We start from the raw sequence: 23,776 nt of genomic DNA, 5'->3' as shown, positions 1-23,776 counted from the left end.
CTCTTTGATACATGTGTCAATTTTCATTCACTGAAGCCAAACTAAGGATATGCCTGAGACAACGCAAGAGCAGTCTGCCAGCACCAGACCAGTTCTGAAGAAGTGTGCATGCACACGAAAGCTCATACCAGGAACAAACTCAGTTGGTCTCTAAGGTGCTACTAGAAAGAACTTTCGATTTTTTTTTAGCACCAGACCAGACCACTATCCATGCTTTCTTCTTCATACCAAAGCAAACCTGAATGTTGTAAAGTATAAAGAGTAAATGAGAGAATGAATTCTTATTCAGGTGAGTTAACAATAGGGAAGTGAACCTATTTTTAAAAAAGGCTCCCAAGCCACTTCACCCACTTCCTCTCTGTTGCAGCTTGGGAATTCATCCATCCTGATCCTCCACATCTGAACTGGTAAAGATACCTCCCCTTTTATGAACAGAAGATAGTGACTTGCGATTTCTCTGTGTCATTTCAATCTTCTCATGTTACACAGCTAACGTGAGCAGACCACTTTTGTAAGCACTTATTTTTATTTGATTACTTGCCACTTTAACTTAAGGTGGGGAATGTGTGAGCTGGTTGTCGCTAACTTCTTCACTGGCTCTCTGTTTTAGCAAAAAATACTTCAACATCTCCTCCACCTAACAGATGTGCCAACTCCAGACAGGAGGGCAGTCTGCACATCTCCTAGGCACTGGAAGTCAAAGGTTTCTGGGTTTTTTTGGGGGGGGGTGGATCAACAGGGAGAGAATTATTTTCCCTTATTTAGAATGTAAGCTGGTTGTCTGCACAATAGGAATTTTGTACAGGATAGAGAGGAAAAGGAATAGGAAATGTGACACATTTCCATTTCCTGTCTGATCCAAAATACAGTTTTCACGAATGCTTGATTCTTCCTGTACACCCCAAACATATTTACTCCACTGTATTCCAACTCCCCTCCCTAGGCAATTATTTCTAGCTATTGCCTTGATACTAACAACAGTTGTTGGGGATGAGATCTGGTGAACGAAAACAAGACCATCAACTACAAAAGTGACTTTTATTTAATTTACTTTCTATACAGCAGCATGCAGGAGGATTTTTAACACAGAACACAGGAAACTGCCATATACTGAGTCAGACCACTGGTCCATCTAGCTCAGTATTGCCCGTGCTGATTAGAAGCAGTTTTTCAGGGTTTCAGACCTACCTGAAGATTCTGGATATTGTACCTGGGGCCTTGTGTGTGCTAAGCACACACTCTACCGCTCAGTTGCAGTCCTTACCGATGAACCAACTTTATACAATTTTCTTTTTATTACCATCTTCCAAACAAAACACAAGTCAGACACAAAGGTCTTTGGACTGTTGTATAATTAAAGGATAGTAGATAGACAATCTCCAAAGAAAATTAGATTTTAAAAATAAAAGTCTACCAGGAAGTTCTGAAATTCCTACTGTACATGGTAAATTGTAGAAAGAATAATGTGTAACACCTTTTTGGCATCAAAGAAGGTTGTCAACTTCGATCTGCTTACAGAAAATGATTTTTTTAAAAAAAAAAACCAAAACAAAACACTGTACCATTTTCAGAAGAGGATTTCCAAGGTTAAAATAGATTTTTCGGCATGAACTGATCAGTTTTTTGTGCTATTAACTAAATGTTAAATTCACAAAAACTGTGGGTGGATGCTTAACAGGCCAGGCTCTGCCACAAGATCCAAGAGATGCCCGTGATCCAGATACAGCATTTGTGTATTGACCGTATGCCATTACCACTCCTGCTGCTGTGTCACAGAAGATTTGCAGCTGGCCATAGCAGTCACAAAACTTCCCAGACACAAGCAAAGGAACACTAAGGGCAACTGCATAGCACCTCTTTTATGCCTTGGGTTTTCCAGTGGCAAGGAATGCATTGAAAGGAATGAAGGGTGGGATCTGCTTTGACACCAATCAGTAGACAGACAGGTTAAAGACTATAAAGGTACCAGCTCAACATCAAGTGATCTGGGATATGTGTCTTTATTTACTGGACAGTCTGTAGCTCCCTGCACCAGTGATGATGCAGATATCCACACACTCCTGCAGCTGTCAATCTTAGGAAGAGGTGGTTTCTTTAATCAATATCACCTTGGCTAATCAACTCTTCTCTCCTGGAATGTGTAGCAGCAGCAGCAGCAGCAGCTTACAATTGCAGGCTATCATTGCTACCCACCCAGAACTACTGTTCTCACTTTATTTTCCAAAACAGTGCTTGGAAAATGAGTAATTTCAATGATTCAGTTGAGAATTTAACCAAAAATTTTTTTCTTACAGAGCACCTTATTTCACAAACATATTTCCTGTTTCATCATGTAAAACACTAAGAACCTGAAGAGCAAAAATACCTGTTCTCACAATTTACCTTTTTCAAGAAGCACGTGCAAAGCTTTACATCCATATTTCTGGATCTCCTCATTATCAGAAAATGTGTCCATGGCATCAAATACCAGTAAAAATACGTCTGTTCCTTCCTCCAAGAGAAGAAGTGTTATTGCATCTACAAATATAGGAGTGAAGTTGCAGGTTTACCAAAATATTTCTTTTTTTCTGCAGTCACAAACCACTTTAAAAAATACATTATCTCAGAATTGGATTGTCAAAAATAAGCCACAAAGATTCAGTGGGACTTACTCCCAGGTATGCATGTAGATTGCTTGCCTAAATTACACAACAATTTGATGCACGTTTATGTAGAATAGAAGTACAACCCACTGCATTTGATGGGACTTTCTACTAGGGATGGACAAACTTGTCAGATTCTTCCAATCTTAAATTCAGTCCTCCACATTTCCACATTAGTTTGTGATTAAAAACAAAAACTCAGCAGCAAAATTTATACCATTTTAGTGCATATTTCTCCTGATAAACACATTTTTCTGTGCAATTTTGCCTGTGCACATATTTTTGTAAAGCAATTTCCCCTATTATAATACATTTTGTATGTTATTTTCACTTTAACCTAGTACAGTGGTGCCTCGCGTTACAAAAGCTTTGGGTTACAAACACTTCGGGTTACAGACTCCGCTAACTCGGAAGTAGTACCTCGGGTTAAGAACTTTACCTCAGGATGAGAACATAAATCGCGCGGTGCCAGCGGGAGGCCCCATTAGCTAAAGTGGTACCTCAGGTTAAGAACAGTTTCAGGTTAAGAACGGAACTCCGGAACGAATTAAGTTCATAACCAGAGGTACCACTATATACACACTTTTGTACACAATGCTTGGCATTGGAAAATTCTGAGAAGTTTCAATTATTTTACAGGGCTGTATATGGATTACATAAATTCACCTTTACATGCAAACTGAATTGAATTTCTTCCTCACCCCTACAGGGGCATAGCAATGGGGGAGCGGTGGGGGCGGTTCACTCCCGGTGCCACGTCTCTGGGGGCGACAAGGCATGTGGTTTGCCAGTGGCAGCGCTCCAGCACCATACGGACAGTGCCGGGATCCTCTGCTCGCAGCCACAGCCGCATGTAGAGGATCCTCCATTTGCGGTTGCAGCCGCAAGCAGAGGATCCTGGCACCGTCCGTATGGTGCTGGAGCGGCGGTGGCGGCAACCCGCTACGTAGCGCACATGTGCAGCACCGCTATGTACGATGCTGCGCATGTGCGCTACATAGCAACGCCCCGCCCCCGGGTGCACGTTATGGTTGCTGCTCCAGGTGCCCGAGCGGCTTCCTACACCTCTGCACCCCTACTTGCTACCAAATAAATATTGTACTAGGTAAAGGTAAAGGGATCCCTGACCGTTAGGTCCAGTTGCAGACATCTTTGGGGTTGCGGCACTCATCTCGCTTTATTGGCATACAGCTTCCGGGTCATGCGGCCAGCGTGACTAAGCCGCTTCTGGCGAACCAGAGCTTTACATGGAAATGCCGTTTACCTTCCCACTGGAGCGGTACCTATTTATCTACTTGCTCTTCGTGCTTTCGAACTGCTAGGTTGGCAGGAGCAGGGACCAAGCAACGGGAGCTCACCCTGTCACGGGGGTTCGAACTGCCGACCTTCTCATCGGCAAGCCCTAGGCTCTGTGGTTTAACCCACAGCGCCACCCGCATCCTGTATATTGTACTAGAACAGCAAGAGTGCAATTGTGCGGTAGTTAGAGCATTCTTTGGCACTGCCCTTCTTTGGGATTGGGATGTAGACTGATCTTCTCCAATCCTCTGACCACTGCTGAGTTTTCCAAACATGTTGGCATATTGAGTGTAGCACCTTAACAGCATCATCTTTTAGGATTTTAAATAGTTCAGCTGGAATATCATCACTTCCACTGGCCTTGTTGTTAGCAAGGCTTTCTAAGGCCCATTTGACTTCACTCTCCAGGATGTCTGGCTCAAGGTCAGCAACCACACTACCTGGGGTGTATGAGACCCCAATAATTGTGTTACCAATGTGCAAAAAAATACAAGTAAAGCTTGTGTCCCTCAGCAAAGCAACAATCTCTTTCTTCCACCCTCTTAAGAGCATAAAGTGAGTGGCTGCTTACCTCCCTGCTTCCAAAGATAAATGTTGGAGAATGATGGAAGAGTTTTGTGCCATTTTCATTTATGCTTCTGGCTCTATGTTTGAATAGCTTCTGTCACACTAGAACAGTTGCCTGCTCAATCCAGGAATAGGATACTGATGGCACACATACACACTTCTTTTCTCCTGGGATAGGAGGTACTTATGCATTAACTAATGCAATATAGATTAAACAGGCACCAGCACCAATTATTTAAGGTAAGGTAAAGGTAAAAGGTTAAGGTAAATGCAAGACAGGCAGCATTCTGTACAGTATTCTAACCCTAAGTAATTGTAACATTTGGAAAAGGCAGTACCTGAAGAGAGAAGCATATTTAATGCTTTGAGGCCAACTGTTGAAAGGTGTATGTTCACATTGTGGTTTTTAAGCATCTTAAGAATGTGCCTGAAGTGCAAACAAAAAAAAATGAACTTGATACCAGAACAAAACACTCAAATTAGGTTTCAAGAAAGCTAGTACTTTCCTTCCGCATCATAGTTAATAAAAATCACAACATAACATACATAGATGCTTCTAGTTGCTCTAGTTGAGTGCAACGACAAATAACTACCAACTGAGGTGGTCATATGCTTCAAAAGACACAACTAGCTAATGGAATCTGAATATCACAACATGGATGAATATCCAGATGTATATCCATGCACCTCTGAACACAAATCTCACTATCTATATCAGGTGGTTGTCATTAAATATCTGCTTGTATACTGAGCATTCAGACCTCTAGGGACCCTCTCACATCACCCAAATAATCAAAGGGAGACAAATTGATTAGAGCAGGGCAGCCCAACTTTTCAGACCAAATATCCAAACTGGAAATAGAATTGTTAGATACAAAAGTGAAAAATCTTTCCAAAATGTATAATTTGTTATTGGAATGGCATACGAAGGATGAACAAGTGAAATCTGTTATGATTGAGTGGGCAAAGGATGTGGGGCACAACATTATGTTAAAAGATTGGCAGAAATTGTGGGGGGGAAATATTAAATTTACTGCATGTACTGTATTGAAAGAAAATGTTATGAAGATGATGTATAGATGGTACTTGACACCTGTAAAATTAGCAAAAACATATCGCACATCTGATAACAAATGTTGGAAATGTAAGGAAAAAGAAGGGACCTTTTTTCATATGTGGTGGACGTCCCCAGGATCAAGGACTTCTGGGAAAAGATTTATAATGAGATGAAAAAAGTGCTGAAAGACACTTTTATTAAGAAACCAGAAGCTTTTTTACTGGGAACTGTAGGACAAGACAAAATCGAAAATTCTTTCTAGTAGCACCTTAGAGACCAACTGAGTTTGTTCCTGGTATGAGCTTTCGTGTGCATGCACACTTCTTCAGAGGACAAGAAATACCCAAGAAAGACTTAACATTCTTTTTGTATGCCACAACTGCAGCGAGGCTACTACTAGCAAAGAATTGGAAGAGCCAAGCACATAGATGAATGGCAAATGAAGATGCTGGACTTTATGGAACTTGCCAAACTGACTGGAAGATTCCGCGATCAGGGAGAAGAGTCGAAAGAGGAAGATTGGAGGAAATTTAAAATTTATTTGAATAAATATTATAATATTTAGTGTTGCCTTAGGAACTAGCTATAGGTTTTTGCTATTTTTCTTTTACAGTTAGGTTAAAAATATGTTTTATATGAACTTTAATAGTTAAGATGCTGGTTTATTGAAACTGCTAGAGAATGGTAAGATATTGAAATTCAGTTGGGGGGCTGAGGGAAGTCACCCAAAAATGTAAAGATAAATTATGAATGTAAGAACTTATTATTCTTTCTTTTTTCTTCTTCTTTTTTCTCTTTTTTTCTTTTCAACTATTTTTTCCTAAAAAATGTTTTATATTATCTTTGTTAAAAATCTTACAAAATTAATTAAAAAATTAAAAAAACCTTTCAGACCAAATGGGATCCAAAAGTACTTCGACACAGAACCCACAGGCCACACACTGCCTTGTTGTGCAGAGGTGGGGGGAGCAAAGCCAAAATTTGACACACACACCCCCTCATGCTGCCTTTCCAAAGCTGGATTAAGTGAGGAGCCAGGATTTGGGAAGGAGGCTGGAGGACTCTAGGACCCTGTCAGAGCCCTCACACCTCCTTGCCAAAGCCCAGCACTTCACACAAGGGTCATCAAATGTTGCCAAGAGCTTGAGGGCTTGAGGGCTGCATGTTGGACTGCCCTGAGTTAAAGTGTTAGATTGGGGAGACTAAATTTCAAATACCCACTCAGCCATGAATTTCAAATGCCCAAGGCCAGTCACTATCGAATCAGCCTAACCTACCTCAAAGTGTTCCAAGAATGAAAAGGGGATAGAACTGCCCTAAGGTTCTTTGGGGGTATAAATGGGATACAAGTGTAATAAAATAAATAAGGATCTCCTGGATTATCAGAGGAAGATGCTATGCATTCTCCCCACTTCTCCACATACACACATACGTGCATACACTTGAACCAAAATGAGTTCTGGCTGAAGGGACTAGCATTGCTGCTGAGGATATAGCAAGGTTCATAGGCAAACAACGACCAAATGACCTTGACCACTATCACTTTGCATACAAATGCATGGAGGTGCTCATATAGCAAAATACTCGTAAGATATTTATGGCACACTGGTGGAATGCAATGCAGCTGCAAGCTTCAGCGTGATACATACATGGTTCTGCAATAACTTATAATCACTGTTGAACTTCTGCCAATAAGACAGAGCATCCTCAGAGTTCCGGCTGCTTTTTTGCACTAACTATAGGAAGAGTGATTTAGCTGTTGTTGAAGAGGTTTGAGACATTTAGAAAGGAAGATTCAGCTAATACACCAATTAAGCATGATACTTGTTAAGTTGCCATGGTGCCTTGTCAATATTATGTTGCACAGGGTACTCCAAGGCACAACTGTCTTCTGTGCAACCGCCTTGTATCATTAAACTCTGCACTGACTCCAAGGAAAGATTCAAATCAGCTTAAAACCTTGTCACATACCAGGGTGATATTTCCCCAAAGGATCTAATTATTAGCTTAGCATTCAGTGCGTGTAAATAAGTTTCAAAGTAAAGATATGCAGAAATGAAGGGATAGGGCAAATTTCCTCCAAACTTTACGTCATCTTAGGCAGCAGTGCTGTACACCTTCAACTCATCCCACATTCAACTGTGTACAGCAATAAAAAAATAGGACAATATAGTCAGATATGGAGTTCTTTCATGTAATTTGGTAGTAGTGAAAGTAGCAGCACTGTCAGTTTCAAAGGAGAAAAAATGAATTGCTTTCGGAATATAATCCAGGGAGGGCAGGCAGTACTTAATCTCTAACAAGAAAGACAGCTCAGATCTATGTGACATCCTTTCTGTCTGCCCTGGGGATAATTAATTTTAAGAATATGACAATGGCAACCTATTCTTAGTGATGAAAGTTACTCTGCATATGCTCAGTGGTCAATTTTTTGATCAAACAGAACTGAACAAAAATATTTTTAGCAGGCAGCAAGACAATTGCCTGGTGTCCATTTATACATGTGTGTATAAACACGCAGAACAGCTGGCTTTGCTGTCAATCTTATTCTTCTTCCCTTAATGTGTCAGGTGGGTTTCCCACTTTCCTTAATGTGGCACATCTGCATTTATATTATATACTGTATTGTCATTCCTCAAGATCAACAGATCTTAAGAAATTTTTATCTTCCCAGTTGCACATGCTGTGTTCAAGTACTGCAATTTAACTTAAATGCTAATGCCACATGTGCAGCTTAGAGCTGTATATTATTTAGAGTCAAAGGTGAGCATTGAGATAGCCAAGTTTGCCAAAGATACTAAATCATTCAGGGTGGTTAAAACGAAGAAACATTGTGAAGGGTTCCAAAAGGATATCTCCAAACTGGGTTTATGGACAGTAAAATGGCAAATGCAATTCAATGTGATGGCACACTGGGACCAAAAAAAATATGTAATTTCACACAAACACTCATGAGGTCTGAACTAGTGAAACCTTGGAGTTGTAGTGGATAGCTCCAAGAAGGTGTTGAGCCAGTGTGTGGCAGCTGTGAAGAACGCAAGTGTCATGGTAGGAATCATTAGGAAAGGAACTGAAAATAGAAACAACAGTATCATAAAGCCATTATACAAATCTATGGTGTAAACACATTTTGAATACTGTGCACGGTTCTCATTGTCCCACTTCAAAAAGGGTATTGTAGAGCTGGAAAAGGTTTGGGAAAAGGAAACCAAAATGATCAAGAGAATGGAGCAACTCCCTTACAAGGAAAGGTTACAACATCTGGGGCTTTTTAGTTTAGAGAAAAGATGAGTAAGGGGAGAGAAAGTTGTATGAAATGATGCATGGTGTGTAGAAAATGGATTGAGAAAAGTTTTTCTCTCTCTCTCATTAACACCCGAACTCGGGGTTATCCAGTGAAACTGTCAGAAGATTCAGAGTTAAACTATGGATTTCTCTCCCAAAAGTAGTAGTGTTTGATTATTTTTAAGAAGGATTAGGGAAATTAATGGAGGATAAGTCTATCAGTGGGTACCAGCCGCAATGGTTACGCTTTGCCTCCATGGCCAGAGCTAGTATGCGTCTGAATGCCATTTGCTGGAAACAGCAGGAGGGGACAGGAACTAATGTGCTACAGTTTGGCAGGTCTATCAATTGATGGATTTTCTTCTCGATTTCTGGAGAAGTATACATTTATGTGACCTTACAAAACATTTTTGGCTGGATCCAAAAGTGTCCTCCTGCCAATGAAAGGGCTTGAGCCCAGAAGAGGCCCCTGTGAACAGAAAGGGGGGTGGGATTTTCATCAAACCCTCCTCATCCCCAAGTATAATTTCACTTGCTGCTATAATTACCCACCTACCTAAGGCAGATTGTTTAAGGGTACAGGCAGAAGGCAGAATCGAGATGCTGCAGCACCCCATTTAATAGGCAGAACTCCACACATGTAACTCCAACTCTGTGTTTATCAAGGGACAAACGTCATGAAAATTAGGAGTAGGAAATATGAGCTGTGTAAACCTATGAACTAATATAGTAAGAAGCAGCTACCAATATGAAGGTGGGGTAAAAAAAATGCAGAAAATTATTAGGTTTTACTCAGATCAACAGGAAAACATAATGTGGAAACCTCTCTCCCAGTGTTCACAACCTCAAAAGCTGTTTAAAGAGAGAAGTGAAATGTTTTCACTTCCTGAAAGCTCTGTGACAAAACAGATGTTGAAATATTCAAAAAGTAACTAGGAGACTTCACTTATATTTCCTCCTTGAAAATGGTTACTATTTACCACAACATTAGCCATCAGACCCAAGGGACAAGGTAGGCTGTCTGGGCAGATTTAGCCTAGTTCTACAACAGAAACATCCAAGAGTCCTGTGGCATCTTAAAGAATAATGCATTCATTAAGTCAAAACCTTTCATGAAAAATTCATCAGTTACAGAAGTTTCTGTTCTCTAAAAAGGGACAGATATTTTCTGAAAGTTTTAATCATCTTACAGCACTGCTGTTGTGTGTGCATTTTTAAGATTTCCTTAGCATATCCTGGTCATACTTTTGATGTTAATATACAAATATACACAATAGACAAAATAAGCTTTAATATCACATTTCCGTGATTTTTTACTCAGCTCATAGGAAAGATGGACTTATTACCACCCTAAAAACTCGTTAAAAGCTAGAGACACTTAGGTAAAACTAAGAATGTAATGAGAAAAAGCCCATCTTCTCCAAAACTTCCACCTAGGCCCCTTCTGTGCTATAGAAGTTGTTGCCCAAATGAGCTCTACTCAACCTCAAGCATTTGTAATCAGTTTCCTCTGCAAGAAACTTTATACTACTACTACTACTACTACTAATAATAATAATAATAACTTATTTATACCCCGCCCATTTGCTTCTTTGAAGTTTATGCACAGATCCTATAAGCAGAACAATGGCTTGTTGGACGTTGGAAGGGAAATGATGTAAACTGGAGGGGAATATAATCTGAACAGTGGTGCCATCTGGGCAGGACCCCTTTTGTTACGACGCCACAGCCTTGTGTAGCAGTAGTTTTTGGTGACTGGTTCTAACAGAGGAGATAGGGAACCAATCACTTTCAGATTTTATTAAGTGGGTCCTGAATCAGGTAAATTTAGGCTCCCTCGGGCCTCAAGAGCGCCACAGTCACCTTTGACTGGACTTAACTATGCAGGGATCCTTTACCTTCTTTACCTTTTTAGTCTGGCTGGTGTGGTTAAGAGCAGAATCTGGTTGGCTGAAGGTCCAGTCAGGTGGGAGTTATATGTCACAGGGAAGTCAACTGTCAGTTAAGGAAAAGCAGTTGAGGAGGTGGAAGAGAAAGGAGTTGATGAGGAAGAGGAGTGAGCAATTCCCCTTTTGGGATTATAGGGACAGAACTGCCCAAACTGTATAAAAATTTATTTATGTACGCTACTACAGCAGCAAGAATATTACTTGCCCAGATATGGAAAGAAGTCCCAGCAAAGGAGGAATGGATACAAAAACTTGTGGAATATGCAGAAATGGCGAAACTTACCGGAAGAATAAGAAATCAAGATAACCAACTTTTTATAAAAGAATGGAAATGGTTTATTGAATATTACAAATAAACTGTAAACAGATAAGAACATTGGCAGGGTTATTGTAATAACCGCAGTTTATAAGAGTATATATTAAAGTAGATGAACAAATGAGTAAATTAAGTTAATTTGGATATGCAGAAAATATTAAAAATAAATTTAAGGAACTGCAGAAAGAGGGGGAAGTCAAGTTTTGAAAATGTTAAAATCATTATAAATTATTGAAATGTATAAAATTGAAAATCATAAATAAAATAATAAAAAGGAAGGAGCGAGCAAAGGACCAGAGAGAAAAGCTGAGGAGAATAGCTAGGCCTGGATATTAATACTTAAAGGGCAAAGGGACCCTGACCATTAGGTCCAGTCGCTGACAGACTCTGGGTTGCGGTGCTCATCTTGTTTTATTGGCCGAGGGAGCTGGCGTACAGCTTCCGGGTCATGTGGACAGCATGACTAAACCGCTTCTGGAGAAACAGAGCAGTGCACGGAAACACCATTTACCTTCCCGCCGGAGCGATTACCTATTTATCTACTTGCACTTTGACGTGCTTTCGAACTGCTAGATTGGCCGGAATATTAATACTTAGTGTGTTGTTAATACTTGTCTGGTAAAGATTGAAAGGGACCTGGAATGAGAACAAGTGGCCTAACCTGTCCAAGCAGCCAGGACAAGCAAAGGAGGAAATTTGGGAGGCAGGCTGTGTCCAGCAGCTGAACTGGATTGCTGGAGTAATTGGCTAGGGTGAAAGTTTAGGGAATTTGGCCTGAGGTACAAGCCACTAAAAGGTCTCAAGCTACAGCAACTCTTGTCAAGCACCTTTAAGACTTTAATGTAAATAATGCTGCTTCCTTATGCACATAGTTTCCACCCAATAAAACAAATAATCTTAGTTAAATGTGTTCTTTGTCTAGTGCTGGAATCCACTTCACACCTAGCTTAATACACTAGCTACTAGAAGATTTTGTAAGCATTCTGAGAGAACTGTTGCAGTGGAAAATTAAAGAGCACAGGTGTCTAAACCCGTGTGTTTCACATAGTGAGGCTGAGAGAATCAGGTATACCTGACTCACATATTATATTCTGGTCCACAGCAACAACATGCAAAATTAAACACCAGCTTATTATATTTACAACTGTTCTTCTCTTCGAGCACCATTCATATACATTTGGTTTTAAGTCAAGGAGAGAGCAGCCAAGTCTACTGCCAATAGTTTGTGACAATTTATTATTCCCTTGTTTTAGTGTACGTTATCAATATTCTTGCTGGAAAACTCTGTCAAAACACAAATACTTAAAACAATACAAATCACTATGTGATAACAGCTTTTAAACATAACAACAGTAATGTTTACACTAAAGTCACCCCGCCACAAAATAATAAAACAATACCAAACACACAATTCATTTATACATTAGAAAAGCTAAAGTGGTAACCAGCAATCTAGGAATTTCTTTCTATATTTGGTTTCTTTCCAACCTAGAGAACCCCACAAATTCAATGGGAAATTATTATTAGGTCAAAAAATTAAAAAGATCCCACACGTAACTGTTAATCTGAGCTGTTTCCATGTCACATTCTGTTCTAAACAACCTTGCCCCAAAACTGTGATAAAAGTAAGCCCTGCTTGGTTTGCCCAGAAACTGAAATAGTTAGCAAAGGTTTAGAGGAGAATATCACATTTCTCCAGTAACAACAGTTATTTCTATTTCCATTTTGTGGAAACACTGAATTGTACACATTATACTATTTTTAAAACATTAATGTACTTACTGGTGAACACCAAGCACTTCCCAATCCTTCCCAACACCTTGAGGAGCTGCTAAGCTATGAAGCGTGTCTGGCAAACTTCGATAAGTTTGCAAAGAAGTGACCATCCCACCTTAAAGGCAAAAACACAACTAGTTTTCAAAGCACACATCAAGCTCTTTTTTGCACAATCATAAGACTTTACAACTACAAAGTTCTTAGGATGGACTGTTACAATGGCAGATTTAGTCCAGCATTCAAAAAAATGTTAGTACACTATTCAGATTGAGATACTATTTAAAGTTTTTAACTTGTATTTGGTTTGAGGGGTATTTTAATTTATTTTTTGCTTCAAAAAAGATTATACTACACTACCACACACACACACACAATTGCTAGTTAAATACACAGCACATAAACACTCCTCCTATGGCACAATTTGGGGTATTTTCATTCGGCATTGATTCCAGCTGCCAGTCAAAAAAAAGTTGACAGCTAATGCTATTGTCACAAGACACCTTTGGAGACTAGCCTCATTCACATGCCTAGAGATTTCCCAACATCAAGCTTCCATAAGAGAGACTTCAGCTTGGTAATCCACTGATAATGTATGCATCATACATAGTGAGATAGGCAGTCTATTAATGTGTTATCAACACACTGCAAGTCCAGACAATGCGGAAGCAATGCCTACATCACTCCAGTTCAAAGAATATCCATTTAAAATGGCAAACTACATGGAATATACTTTCATAGAATCATAGAATCATAGAGTTGGAAGAGACCACAAGGGCCATCCAGTCCAACCCCCTGCCAAGCAGGAAACAACTGTGAATAATACACACTTAAAAGGTCAGATCTCTGCAGAATAAACATGAAGTGGTAATTTGAAAGGATCCAGACGCTTCCGTCTTTAAGACGTTTTGCCAATTTATGCATGCCATGTGACCAATTCGCAACACAAGTACATATTTGCAATTTTAACTGAATTATTTAGTCAAATTCAGAACTGAGGTCTGAAATAATAAACTTCTAGTTTACCCTAAAGGCATTAAGATAGTAAAGGCAAATCACCTAAGGACATTACTTCTCCTTCTGTCAATTTCAAGAGATAAAACACACTGTCGTGAGGATCTGAAATTGGTTTTCACTTCCTAGAATCATAGAATGGTAGAATCGGAAGGGATCCCAAGAGCCATCTAGTCCAACAAATTAATAGGACGTGACATGCAAGTTAACAAGGCACAAAATATGAGATTGGCCCAGGTTTTCTTGTTATTTCTCTCCTGATCCAATCCTTTGCAGGTGACGGCAGCATCAGGCGCTTGCTACCCAGCAACAGTCCAAGCTTTGAACATGGAACTACTAGCAAGTAGGGGGAAAGTCATTGCATATCTTAGGGAGTGTTTGCTTCAAGGGCTTTTAGAGAGTGGCATGAAAGTGAAAAGACAACAAGAGAAATGCCTTGCGCTCATGCATAAGGGCCCTCAGGCAGCCCTGTTCCTCAGTGACAACACAACTAAAGCCATTTCAAATAATCAGCAGAATCAAATGGGAGGAAATTATCATTTCAAATTAACATTATCACGGAGCAATGGATTCAAAATAAAAGAAAGAAGATTCCACCTAACATTAGGAAGAACTTCCTGACAGTAAGAGCTCTTCGATGGGGAATTTGCTGCCAAGGAGTGTGGTGGAGTCTCCTTCTTTTGGAGGGCGTTAAGCAGAGGCTTGACAGCCATCTGTCCATGCATGCTTTGATGGTGTTCCTGCTTGGCAGGGGTTGGACCGCATGCCCCTGCCAACTCTATGATTCTATGATCTATGATTCTCTCAGGGAAATCTACCATTGCAGGCTGCTGGTAGGTGGTGTTCATGTTGACATGCTTTCCTACAAAATTAATTCCTGCACAGAAAAACTAGCATTTCTGACCTTGGCCTGTCTCCCTGACATACTATTCTACTCCCCCCCCCCCCAACATGAATGCAGTGATCAAATATTTCCTTGTCCCATGCCTTCAAACTCCTCCCCCTCACACTTTGACGGAAAAGCTTTAACCACTTGATTTTGTAGATTTTATAAAACTATAGCAAATTCGCTTATTTCCAAAATGCCTTGTGTAGGATGCACATTTGGCTTACAGCACAAACCACTGCTTGTATGGCAGCCATGAAGCCCATATAACTAGCATGTTTGATTTTGCCCAGATGGAAAAAAAAAGGCTCCAGCAGTGCAAAGAGTCCATAATCATCAGCTTTCTAAAGCATCCATCTCTTTGGACTATGCACAAGGAGCAAACACTGAACAGACACTTATTTAATTTGAGTGTATGATAACTTAACTAATGGAGAGATCTTCCCAGGTACCCCCCCCCCGCCCCACCCCCCAAAAAGCAGAACCAGACTTGACAGGACATAGAGGCTGCCAGCTGCCTTCTTGTTCATTTCTGCCTGAAAAACACTTATATTATTATGATAACTAAACACACCCACTTAATTTCCTTTTTTAATGTATGGTTCGCATTCCAACAGTTTCCTTTATTTAAAATTACTGCTTGAGGTGTGATATTCTCTGCTCATTATACAATATGTTGTGCACTTAAAGCAGAAACCATTTATATCAGCCGGATGGAACAGATATGTAAATTTCTTGACATTTAGTCTCTAACTACTTTATATTCATGTTTTCTAAGAACGTTGTTTGAAAATACAGTTACATATCTCAATTGAAATTGTACATGTAAATCAAGCAAAGTTGAATAACTCCTTTAAATAAAACTTTTCACATTGTTGTTTTAAAGTGGGTTAGCCTGTTAGAACATTCAGGGCATACAATAGATGGGTTCATTTCCTTTCAACTTGCACTGTTTTTAAACTTAACCAAAATGAAACAGCAGTTGTGATATGAGATCACGCTTAAGTCTATACCTGCAGCACATAATTTACAATTAAATTTTCCCAAATTAAAATAAACTAATGACAATAATTTCATGGGTTACACCATTGCACGTCATCAAATTGTTAAATGCATTATTTTTATTTATTAAATTTCTATATTGACCTTCATTCAAGGATCAAAGGGTGGTTTACAAATGGTAGAAATGCCCCAAGGGAAGAGCTTCAAGACAAGGTCAATTGGATTTACAGAACTGGAATGATGGCTGAACTTGAACATTCAAGTCACTTATTTTTGCAGTACTCTCATTTTCAAGGGGTAGACGTAATAGCCTCATGCACTAGCTGCAGAAACCAAGTCTTAGAGCACCTTAAGGATGAATGCATATGTCATGAGCCTAATAGTTTGTCTTCAGGTGTCACTTTTTTCTTGCTTCCCATTTCAAGTAACTCACATGCGCCCTTCAGAGAGATAACTGAACCCGAATTTGCTTTAGAAATGGGTACAAATTGAGTTGAGACATCACCACAAAGAGCATCTTCGGACCTAGGATTTCTGTTTGGGCATCCCCTAATATACCCCTTTATCATATAAAACTTTGCAGTAGACATCACCCTGCAATAAAGTTGGGTTGGAGAAAACAAAGTCGAATCATTCTTCATCTGCTGGGACAGCTCAGTGAGTAAATCATGAGTCTCTTAATCTCAGGTTCTGGGTTCGAGCAAAAGATTCCTGCATCGCAGGGGGTTGGACTAGACAACCCTTGTGGTTCTGACTCTACAATTTCTATGGCTGGGCTAAAAAGTGAGGCGCAGGGTGGGATAAGTAAAAGAAGAAGAGAGGAGCCGATAGGTCAGTGGGTTAGAGCATGTCGCTAATAAAGCCAAGGGGTCGGATTCCCATTTGGGCCACCTGCTTCTGCCTACCTTGCAGGGGGCTGGACTAGATGACCCTGGGGGTCCCTTCCAAGTGCTCAATTCTACGACTCAACGAACAGTTCTTTATTTATTTATTTTTGTATAATTTTTATTAAGTTATTCTATTTTACATTTTAGAATATTCTTTTAAACAACCTTAAACCAATGGCTTCCCTTCTTCTCTTTCTCATACCATAAATCTCTGCATATTTCACATAAGCGAAACCATTCAGTATTGCAGCCATCAAAAACTGATCTACACCGTTGAATTTATCTCATGCTGCCAGCAGTTTTTAAAATGCACACATACAGATGAAACTCAAAAAAAATTAGAATATCGTGGAAAGGTTCATTTCTTTCAGTAGTTCAACTTCAAAGGTGAAACTAATTTATGAGATAGACTCATGACATGCAAAGCGAGATATGTCAAGGCTTATTTGTTATAATTGTGATGATTATGGCGTACAGCTGATGAAAACCCCAAAGTTGAAATTGTTATTTTGGGGTTCTCATCAGCTGTACGCCATAATCATCACAATTATAACAAATAAAGCCTTGACATACCTCGCTTTGCATGTCATGGGTCTATCTCATATATTAAACTCCAGTAGCTAATGAAAACAATTGCTTAGATAAATGGACTTTCCCACGATATTCTAATATTTCGAGTTTCACCTGTATAAGCATTTTCCGCTCTTCTTTTCAGCCTACGTCCTTCCCATTCTGTTATTTATTTACCTGCTGCACGCTCGCCACCCTCATGTAAGAGGCCAGCACCAACAACAGAGGCACGTGGACGTTTTTGCCGACGAGCAAGGGAGGACCTGAGCGAGACCAAAAAGGGAGAGAGAGAGAAAGGAAATTAAAAGGAAAAGTGAAGTCGGAAGGGGGGGGGGAGGGAAAAAAGTTATTGCCACGTTACTCAACAGCTCGGAAAGCTGCTTTAAAACGTCAAGCAAGAATAAAACCCCGAAACGCGAAGGCTCTCCGGAGTTTACCGCTCGGCGACGAGGCGAAGGCGAGGAGATCCCTCAGGATCTGGACGAGGGTATCGATCTGCTTCCCTTCCTGGACGTTCTTCAGGCGGACGATGAGCTTCTTGAGAGCCGCTTCCCGCTCCTCCTCGTCGTCGCCGTCGCCCCGGCAGCTCCTGCTGCTTCCCCTCCGGCCGCCGCCGCCGCTGCTGCTGGTCATGTCTACCTCGGCGGCCACCAATTTTCCCTCACCGAGAGCATTTAAGAGGGATTCCCCCCCTCACAAAACCCCGCAGACCCACGGAAGGCTCCCTCCTGCCCGCTCGGCCGCGACCAGGGAAGGAGGAGGCGGAGGGGTGGCGAAGGGAGTCAGCAGTGCGCCCCAATGCCCGTAGATGGCGCTTTCGTCGCGGCTGTTGGCCCCGCCGGGCTCGAGGCGGGGAGGAAAAAAGAGGCGGGAAATCAGTTCGGCCGGCCTTGGCGGCTTCGCTTTCCCGATCCTCGTCAAGGGGGAAGCGGGAGGCGCCTCGCCGAAAACGAAACCGAGGGAGCGGGGAAAGGGATTTTACGGAGGGAGCAGGCTGGGCAACTCGTGGGTGGGGCGGCGAAGTGTAAAAAGCGGCTCTCCTGAGGGGGGAATGGCGTTCGTGGTCACGGTTTCGAGGCGTCTTCCCGCCTCAGAGTTGTCGAAAGCCAGCTGAGGGGAAAATATCCCCGGTCATTAATTTTACAATCATTCTAACATTTCAAAGCTTGACTTCCCCCTCTTTCTGCAGTTCCTTAAATTTATTTTTTAATACCTTCTGCATATCCAAATTCATTTAATTTCTGCATATCCAAATTCATTTAATTATTTTTAATACCTTCTGCATATCCAAATTCATTTAATTCATTTAATTTGCTCGTTTAATTATCTGCTTTACATATATACTTGTATGAAACTGCAGGTTGTTACAAGAATCCTGCCAATGTTCTTATCCGTTCGCAATTTATCTGTAAATATTCAATAAACCATTTCCATTCTTTTATTAAAAAGTTGGTTATCTGGATTTCTTGTTTTTTTTAGTAAGTTTCGCCATTTCTGTATATTCCGTATGTTTTTGTATCCATTCTTCCTTTGGGACTTCTTTCCATGAGGGGAAGACGACCATTGGGACGCCCAGCTTAAAATGATCGCAGGCTGTTGCCAAAACTTGATGGGAATGAAGCTGGGGAAAGGGGGGATTTTTTTGGACGATAGTACAAAGGAGGACATGGCCAGTTCACACACATTATTATATTATTATTATTATTATTATTATTATTATTATTATTTATACCCCACCCATCTGGCTGGCTTTCCTCAGCCACGTGATATAGCACCTAAAAAATGGTAAAACATTAGACATTAAAAACTTCAGATGTCCTCTAAAAGTCAGATAGTTGTTTATTTCCTTGACATCTGATGGGAGGGCGTTCCACAGGGCAGGCGCCACTACAGGGCGTCACATCTCACAGCAAGGGAACCTCCAGAAGGCCCTACCACATCTTCCAACATTTCTCCGGTGAAAATAGGGATTTCCATAATAATTATTTTACTATTTAGACCCCACATCTAACTGACATAGCCCAGCCACTTCGGGTGGCTTCCAACGTATAAAAACATAATAAAACATTTTTAAAAAATACCCGTATACAGGGCTGCCTTCAAATGGCTACGGGGGTCAGATACCCTCCAATATTTCTCCCGTGAGAATAGGGACGTCCTAAGGAAAAGCAGGACATTCCAGGATCAAATCAGAAACTGGGACGGCTTCTGTAAATCTAGGACTGTCCCTGAAAAATAGGGACACTTGGAGGGTCTGACATACATCTTTCCTGAGTGTTAGATGGAAAATATTTATTTTGCACTTTGATATCAGATTACATATCATTCCACAAGAGAGAGTTGCTTGCACGAGGGGTGTAGCAAGGAGGGGGTGACAAATTATCAAGGAACAATTACTGCCCTACTAGGGCAGTTCATAAAAAACTTTTTTTTGAAAATGCCAGCTCCAAAGGCCTTATCTTACTATACTAGGGATTATATAGCTATATATTAAATTTCATGCATATCGGTTAATATCTTGACCCTCCCCCAAAATAGCTGTTTACTTGGCTGTTTTCCTATGTCGTGAAGGCTGAAATTTCAGTTCAGTGGAGCACTTACTGTTCCCAACCCTAACCCTGTGGAAAGCCATCTAATTAGACTTTAATTTGTTTTGAGATGTTTTTAGGTGGTGATTTAATTATTGTTTGATTTTATACCAATGTTATGTATCTGATGTTAGCCACCCTGAGCCCAACTTCGGTCGGGGAGTGTGGGATAAATAAAAGTTTATTATTATTATTACTTGTTATTATTCCTTTGTAAGAAAATATGAAATAACGTAAAACCATTTTTGCAGGGGGGGAAATCAATTGGGGGGGTTGACAAGAAATTTTCTGCACTGGGTACCACCTGACCTTCCTACCTCTGGCTTGCATTACCCTTTTTCATTTTCTGATGTGGTCATTATGCAAGAACCACAGAAAAGGGACTGAGTTCAGTCTTCAATGGACAGTGTCTACCCATCTCATGATTTCCTTTTTATGCTTGCTCTAAGGTCAGCATATCAGTAGAACAAATACTTCACATTAAACATCCAGCAGTAGCAGATACCAGGAGTTTTCTGGTAAATATATCAGAGGGCTCATGACACAGTAAAATGTGACTCATAACACTCCCTGTAAACCCATAGCTTGTTCAGCTATTCCCCACCCATGTATATACTGAATGAGGAAACAGAATTACATCAGCTCCCTCCCTACCATCTGCAAATTTTAGTATAAAATTTGTACACACAACTGTTTTAGAGTGGCCAGGTGTCCTGCTGTACAGAGGACAATCCTCTTTTTAAAGATGTTCTCAGTTTAAAGGCCTTCCCAGTCCCAGCCTAGGACCAAAAAGAGAGCAGAGGTCTTGAAGTTGCCAATCAACAATACGCAGACAGCAGATAGAAATGCAAGATGTGTACTTGACTATTTAAATTATAGCATTTATTTCTAAATGTGCATATATGTTTGTATGTTAGCAAATGCACATTTTTGGCAAATCTGTGTTCCCCTTGAAAACAAATGGGAGGGGATGTGGTCCTGCTCACCTCCCCCAAAAAACCATCCTCTGCCTTCCTTCAGGTGGTGTCTTAATAATAATAATAATAATAATTTATTTATACCCCAGCCACTTTGGGCAGCTTCCAGCAGAATATTAAAATACAATGATTCGTCAAATATTAAAAGTTTCCCTAAACAGGGCTACCTACAGATGTCTTCTGGGAGGGCATTCCACAGGGTGGGTGCCACTACTGAGAAGGCAGGAATTGGATGCGATTCTAGATCACCAAGTTGTAGTTCCCTCTCTCTTTTTTTAAAAAAACTTTCTCCTTTATGTCTGAAACAGTAATGGTTAGAATGTTGGACAATAACCTGGGAGAGCAGGATTCAAATCCCCACTCAGCCATGAAGCTCACTGTGTAACCTTGGGCCAGTCCCCATCCCTAGCCTAACCTACCTCACAGGGTTGTTGTAAGGATGAAATGAGGAGGAGGAGACTCATGTGCACCACTTTGAGCTCCCTGGAAGATAAAAGCGAGATATACATGTAAAATACAATACAATATTGAAGAGGTCTCAGATAATTCTGATAGTTATAATCCTTTTGTATAGATCCTAATACAGTTGTCCCTCACAAAAAATCATAACCCTCAGTTCACTTCCGCTCCTTAATAGTATTTATTAACCACATTAAAATACTAATACTTTTTCGTCACATTTAATTTAGTGATTGCATTCACCTATCACTAGGAAAAGTTGCCCTCTTCTTGAAACAGCAAAATGTGGAGCTTATTATTTATACAGGCCTCGGATCATATGCATGTGCTACTTCCTGGCAGTAAGTTTAAACTTTCTGGCTTGTTTCTTCAAGAGCGGAGTGCACTGTTCTTTGGACTATGCGACCATTCAAAAGTACACGTTATCCTGCACTCCAATAACAACATATTCTGAAGTAAATATCACATTCGCACATACAGAGGCCATGTATTTTCCCCCTACTACCCTAGTCTTCTATCTTGCCAGTCACACTCAATTTTATTTTATTTAATTATATGTAATTATGAGAAGTCAAGTTATGGTGGACAATGGGTGCATTCAGGAAAGAAGACAAGGAACACATTATGTAGATGTTACTGAGCTTCTCTGCTTATCCAGAATCGTAGGATAATATTTAAATGCAGTATACCTTTCTCCTGGGCCTTTTAACAGTTGCAATGTATTTCAGTGCATAATTATAGTCTCCTATTCCCACGGTTTGGTGAACCTACTAATTATACATGGGGTGACTTTTGAAGAGCCTTTGGAAATCTCAGCGGGTTCAGAATGTGGCATCCAGGCTGCTGACAAAGCCTTGTTCATGTTCAAAATTATGATTTCAGATCTTTAAGCTGAAAATCTATGCATACTTACCTGGTAGTAAACTCCGTTGAACACAGTGGAACTTACAAGTAAACATTTATTTTGTATTCTCATTTTGTATTTTATGCTGTGAACCAGCCTGTGATCTTTTGGATGAAGGGTGGGGTATACAAATATAATCCATCATCATCATCATCATCAACCAATGCTGAAGTTGGTTACTAGTTCCCAATACCTTATTTCTGGGAAAGTTCAAAACACACCTGAATCAGTGTGTGTGCAGGTGTGCGTTCTTGTGCATGTCTATTGAGACATCTGTCTTCAACGGCATTGGCTAACCCTCCCAGCTTGGTGTCATCTACAGATTTGATGAGCATCCCCTCAATGCCATCATCCAAGTCGTTTATAAAGACATTGAACAACAACGGGTCCAGGGCGGAAGCCTGTGGCACTCCACTTATCAATTTTCCCCAAGTTGATGAGGACCCATTAATGAGCGCTCTTTGGGTTTGGTCAGTCAGCTAGCTGCAAATCCATCCAATACTTTCTCCCCTTCATCCTCTCCTCCACAAGTGGCCGTGAGATCCTGGGCCTGGGGCAATCTATGTAGAGGGAGAACTTATGGATGAAGTGGGGAGAAATTTTGGCAAATTTTAGGGAATGAGGATTGGCAACAGTGTTGGGGATTTGAAGGAGCTATTATGGGTTGGGTAAAGTGTAATGTGTCACAATTTCGTGCTGAAGAAACAATGAGCAAGCTAAGGGGAGTGGGAAACCAGCCAACCAACAGAGTGTCAGAGGTGCACTTGCCTGTAGGCAGAGTCTATATCCAGAGTCAGGTCCAATCCTAGGATCGGACAACAGCAATTCAAGTGGTCAGATGGTCCAGGAGTCAAGGAATCTGATGATCAAAGATCAAGAGGAGCAGATTATACTTGGGAACAGAAAAATTGTTGGCTTATTGTTGTATTTTCCTTATGTGAACAAGCTTGCCTGCTAATATTTGTAATATATTCCTCCATAGACTAGATATTACATAGAATGGTTCGCTTGTTGTTGTTTTTAACAAAGTCTGTCTGTATATTATTGACTTTGATCTAAGAACCATCTATAGGGGAATTCTTATATGAAAGCTCTGTTTGTTATAATTGCCTCAATGGTCCTAAACATTAAGCTGGGATACTTGCCCACAAGAAATTGCAATGACATTATTACTTGCCAGTTAAAAAAAAAATCTCATTCTGTCACTTTGCCCCAGTCCTAAGCACTATTTTGGGTATGGGTGTTTAGCCCAATCCTAAACATGTCTACTCCTTACTCAAAAGCAGATGCCCACTAAGTTCAATAGGACTTACTTCCAAGTAAAGGCACAGTTGTCTGGAAAGTTGTCCTGTGCAAGTAATAGAAGCTGTGCAAGAATACAAATGCATGCTCTCTAACATTTCTCCAATGAAAATAGAGACATCCTATTCCATAATTTGAACAATAATTTCATTATTTATACCCCACCCATCTCACTAGGTTGCCTCAGTCACTCTGGGTGGTTTCCAACATATATAAAAGCTAAACATTAAACATTAAACAAACTTCCCTATACAGTGGTACCTCTGGTTACGAACTTAATTCGTTCCAGAGGTCCGTTC

General features: G+C 40.5%; 1 protein-coding gene across 1 annotated transcript in view; it reads right to left on the bottom strand.

Moving 5' to 3' along the window:
* The window catches only part of LRRK2 (leucine rich repeat kinase 2), a 72,649-nt gene extending 54,769 nt beyond the window's left edge, over positions 1–17,880 (bottom strand). Inside the window, 6 exon segments of the mRNA XM_033163530.1 lie at positions 2,383–2,517; positions 4,847–4,935; positions 12,898–12,967; positions 12,970–13,006; positions 17,425–17,510; positions 17,685–17,880. Coding sequence (XP_033019421.1) covers positions 2,383–2,517; positions 4,847–4,935; positions 12,898–12,967; positions 12,970–13,006; positions 17,425–17,510; positions 17,685–17,880 — 613 coding nt within the window.
* Between the last annotated feature and the right edge of the window lie 5,896 nt (positions 17,881–23,776).

The sequence above is a fragment of the Lacerta agilis genome, chromosome 10 (assembly GCF_009819535.1).
Source record: "Lacerta agilis isolate rLacAgi1 chromosome 10, rLacAgi1.pri, whole genome shotgun sequence".
In the NCBI taxonomy this organism is placed as follows: domain Eukaryota; kingdom Metazoa; phylum Chordata; class Lepidosauria; order Squamata; family Lacertidae; genus Lacerta; species Lacerta agilis.
This window is presented reverse-complemented; position numbering and strand designations above follow the sequence as displayed.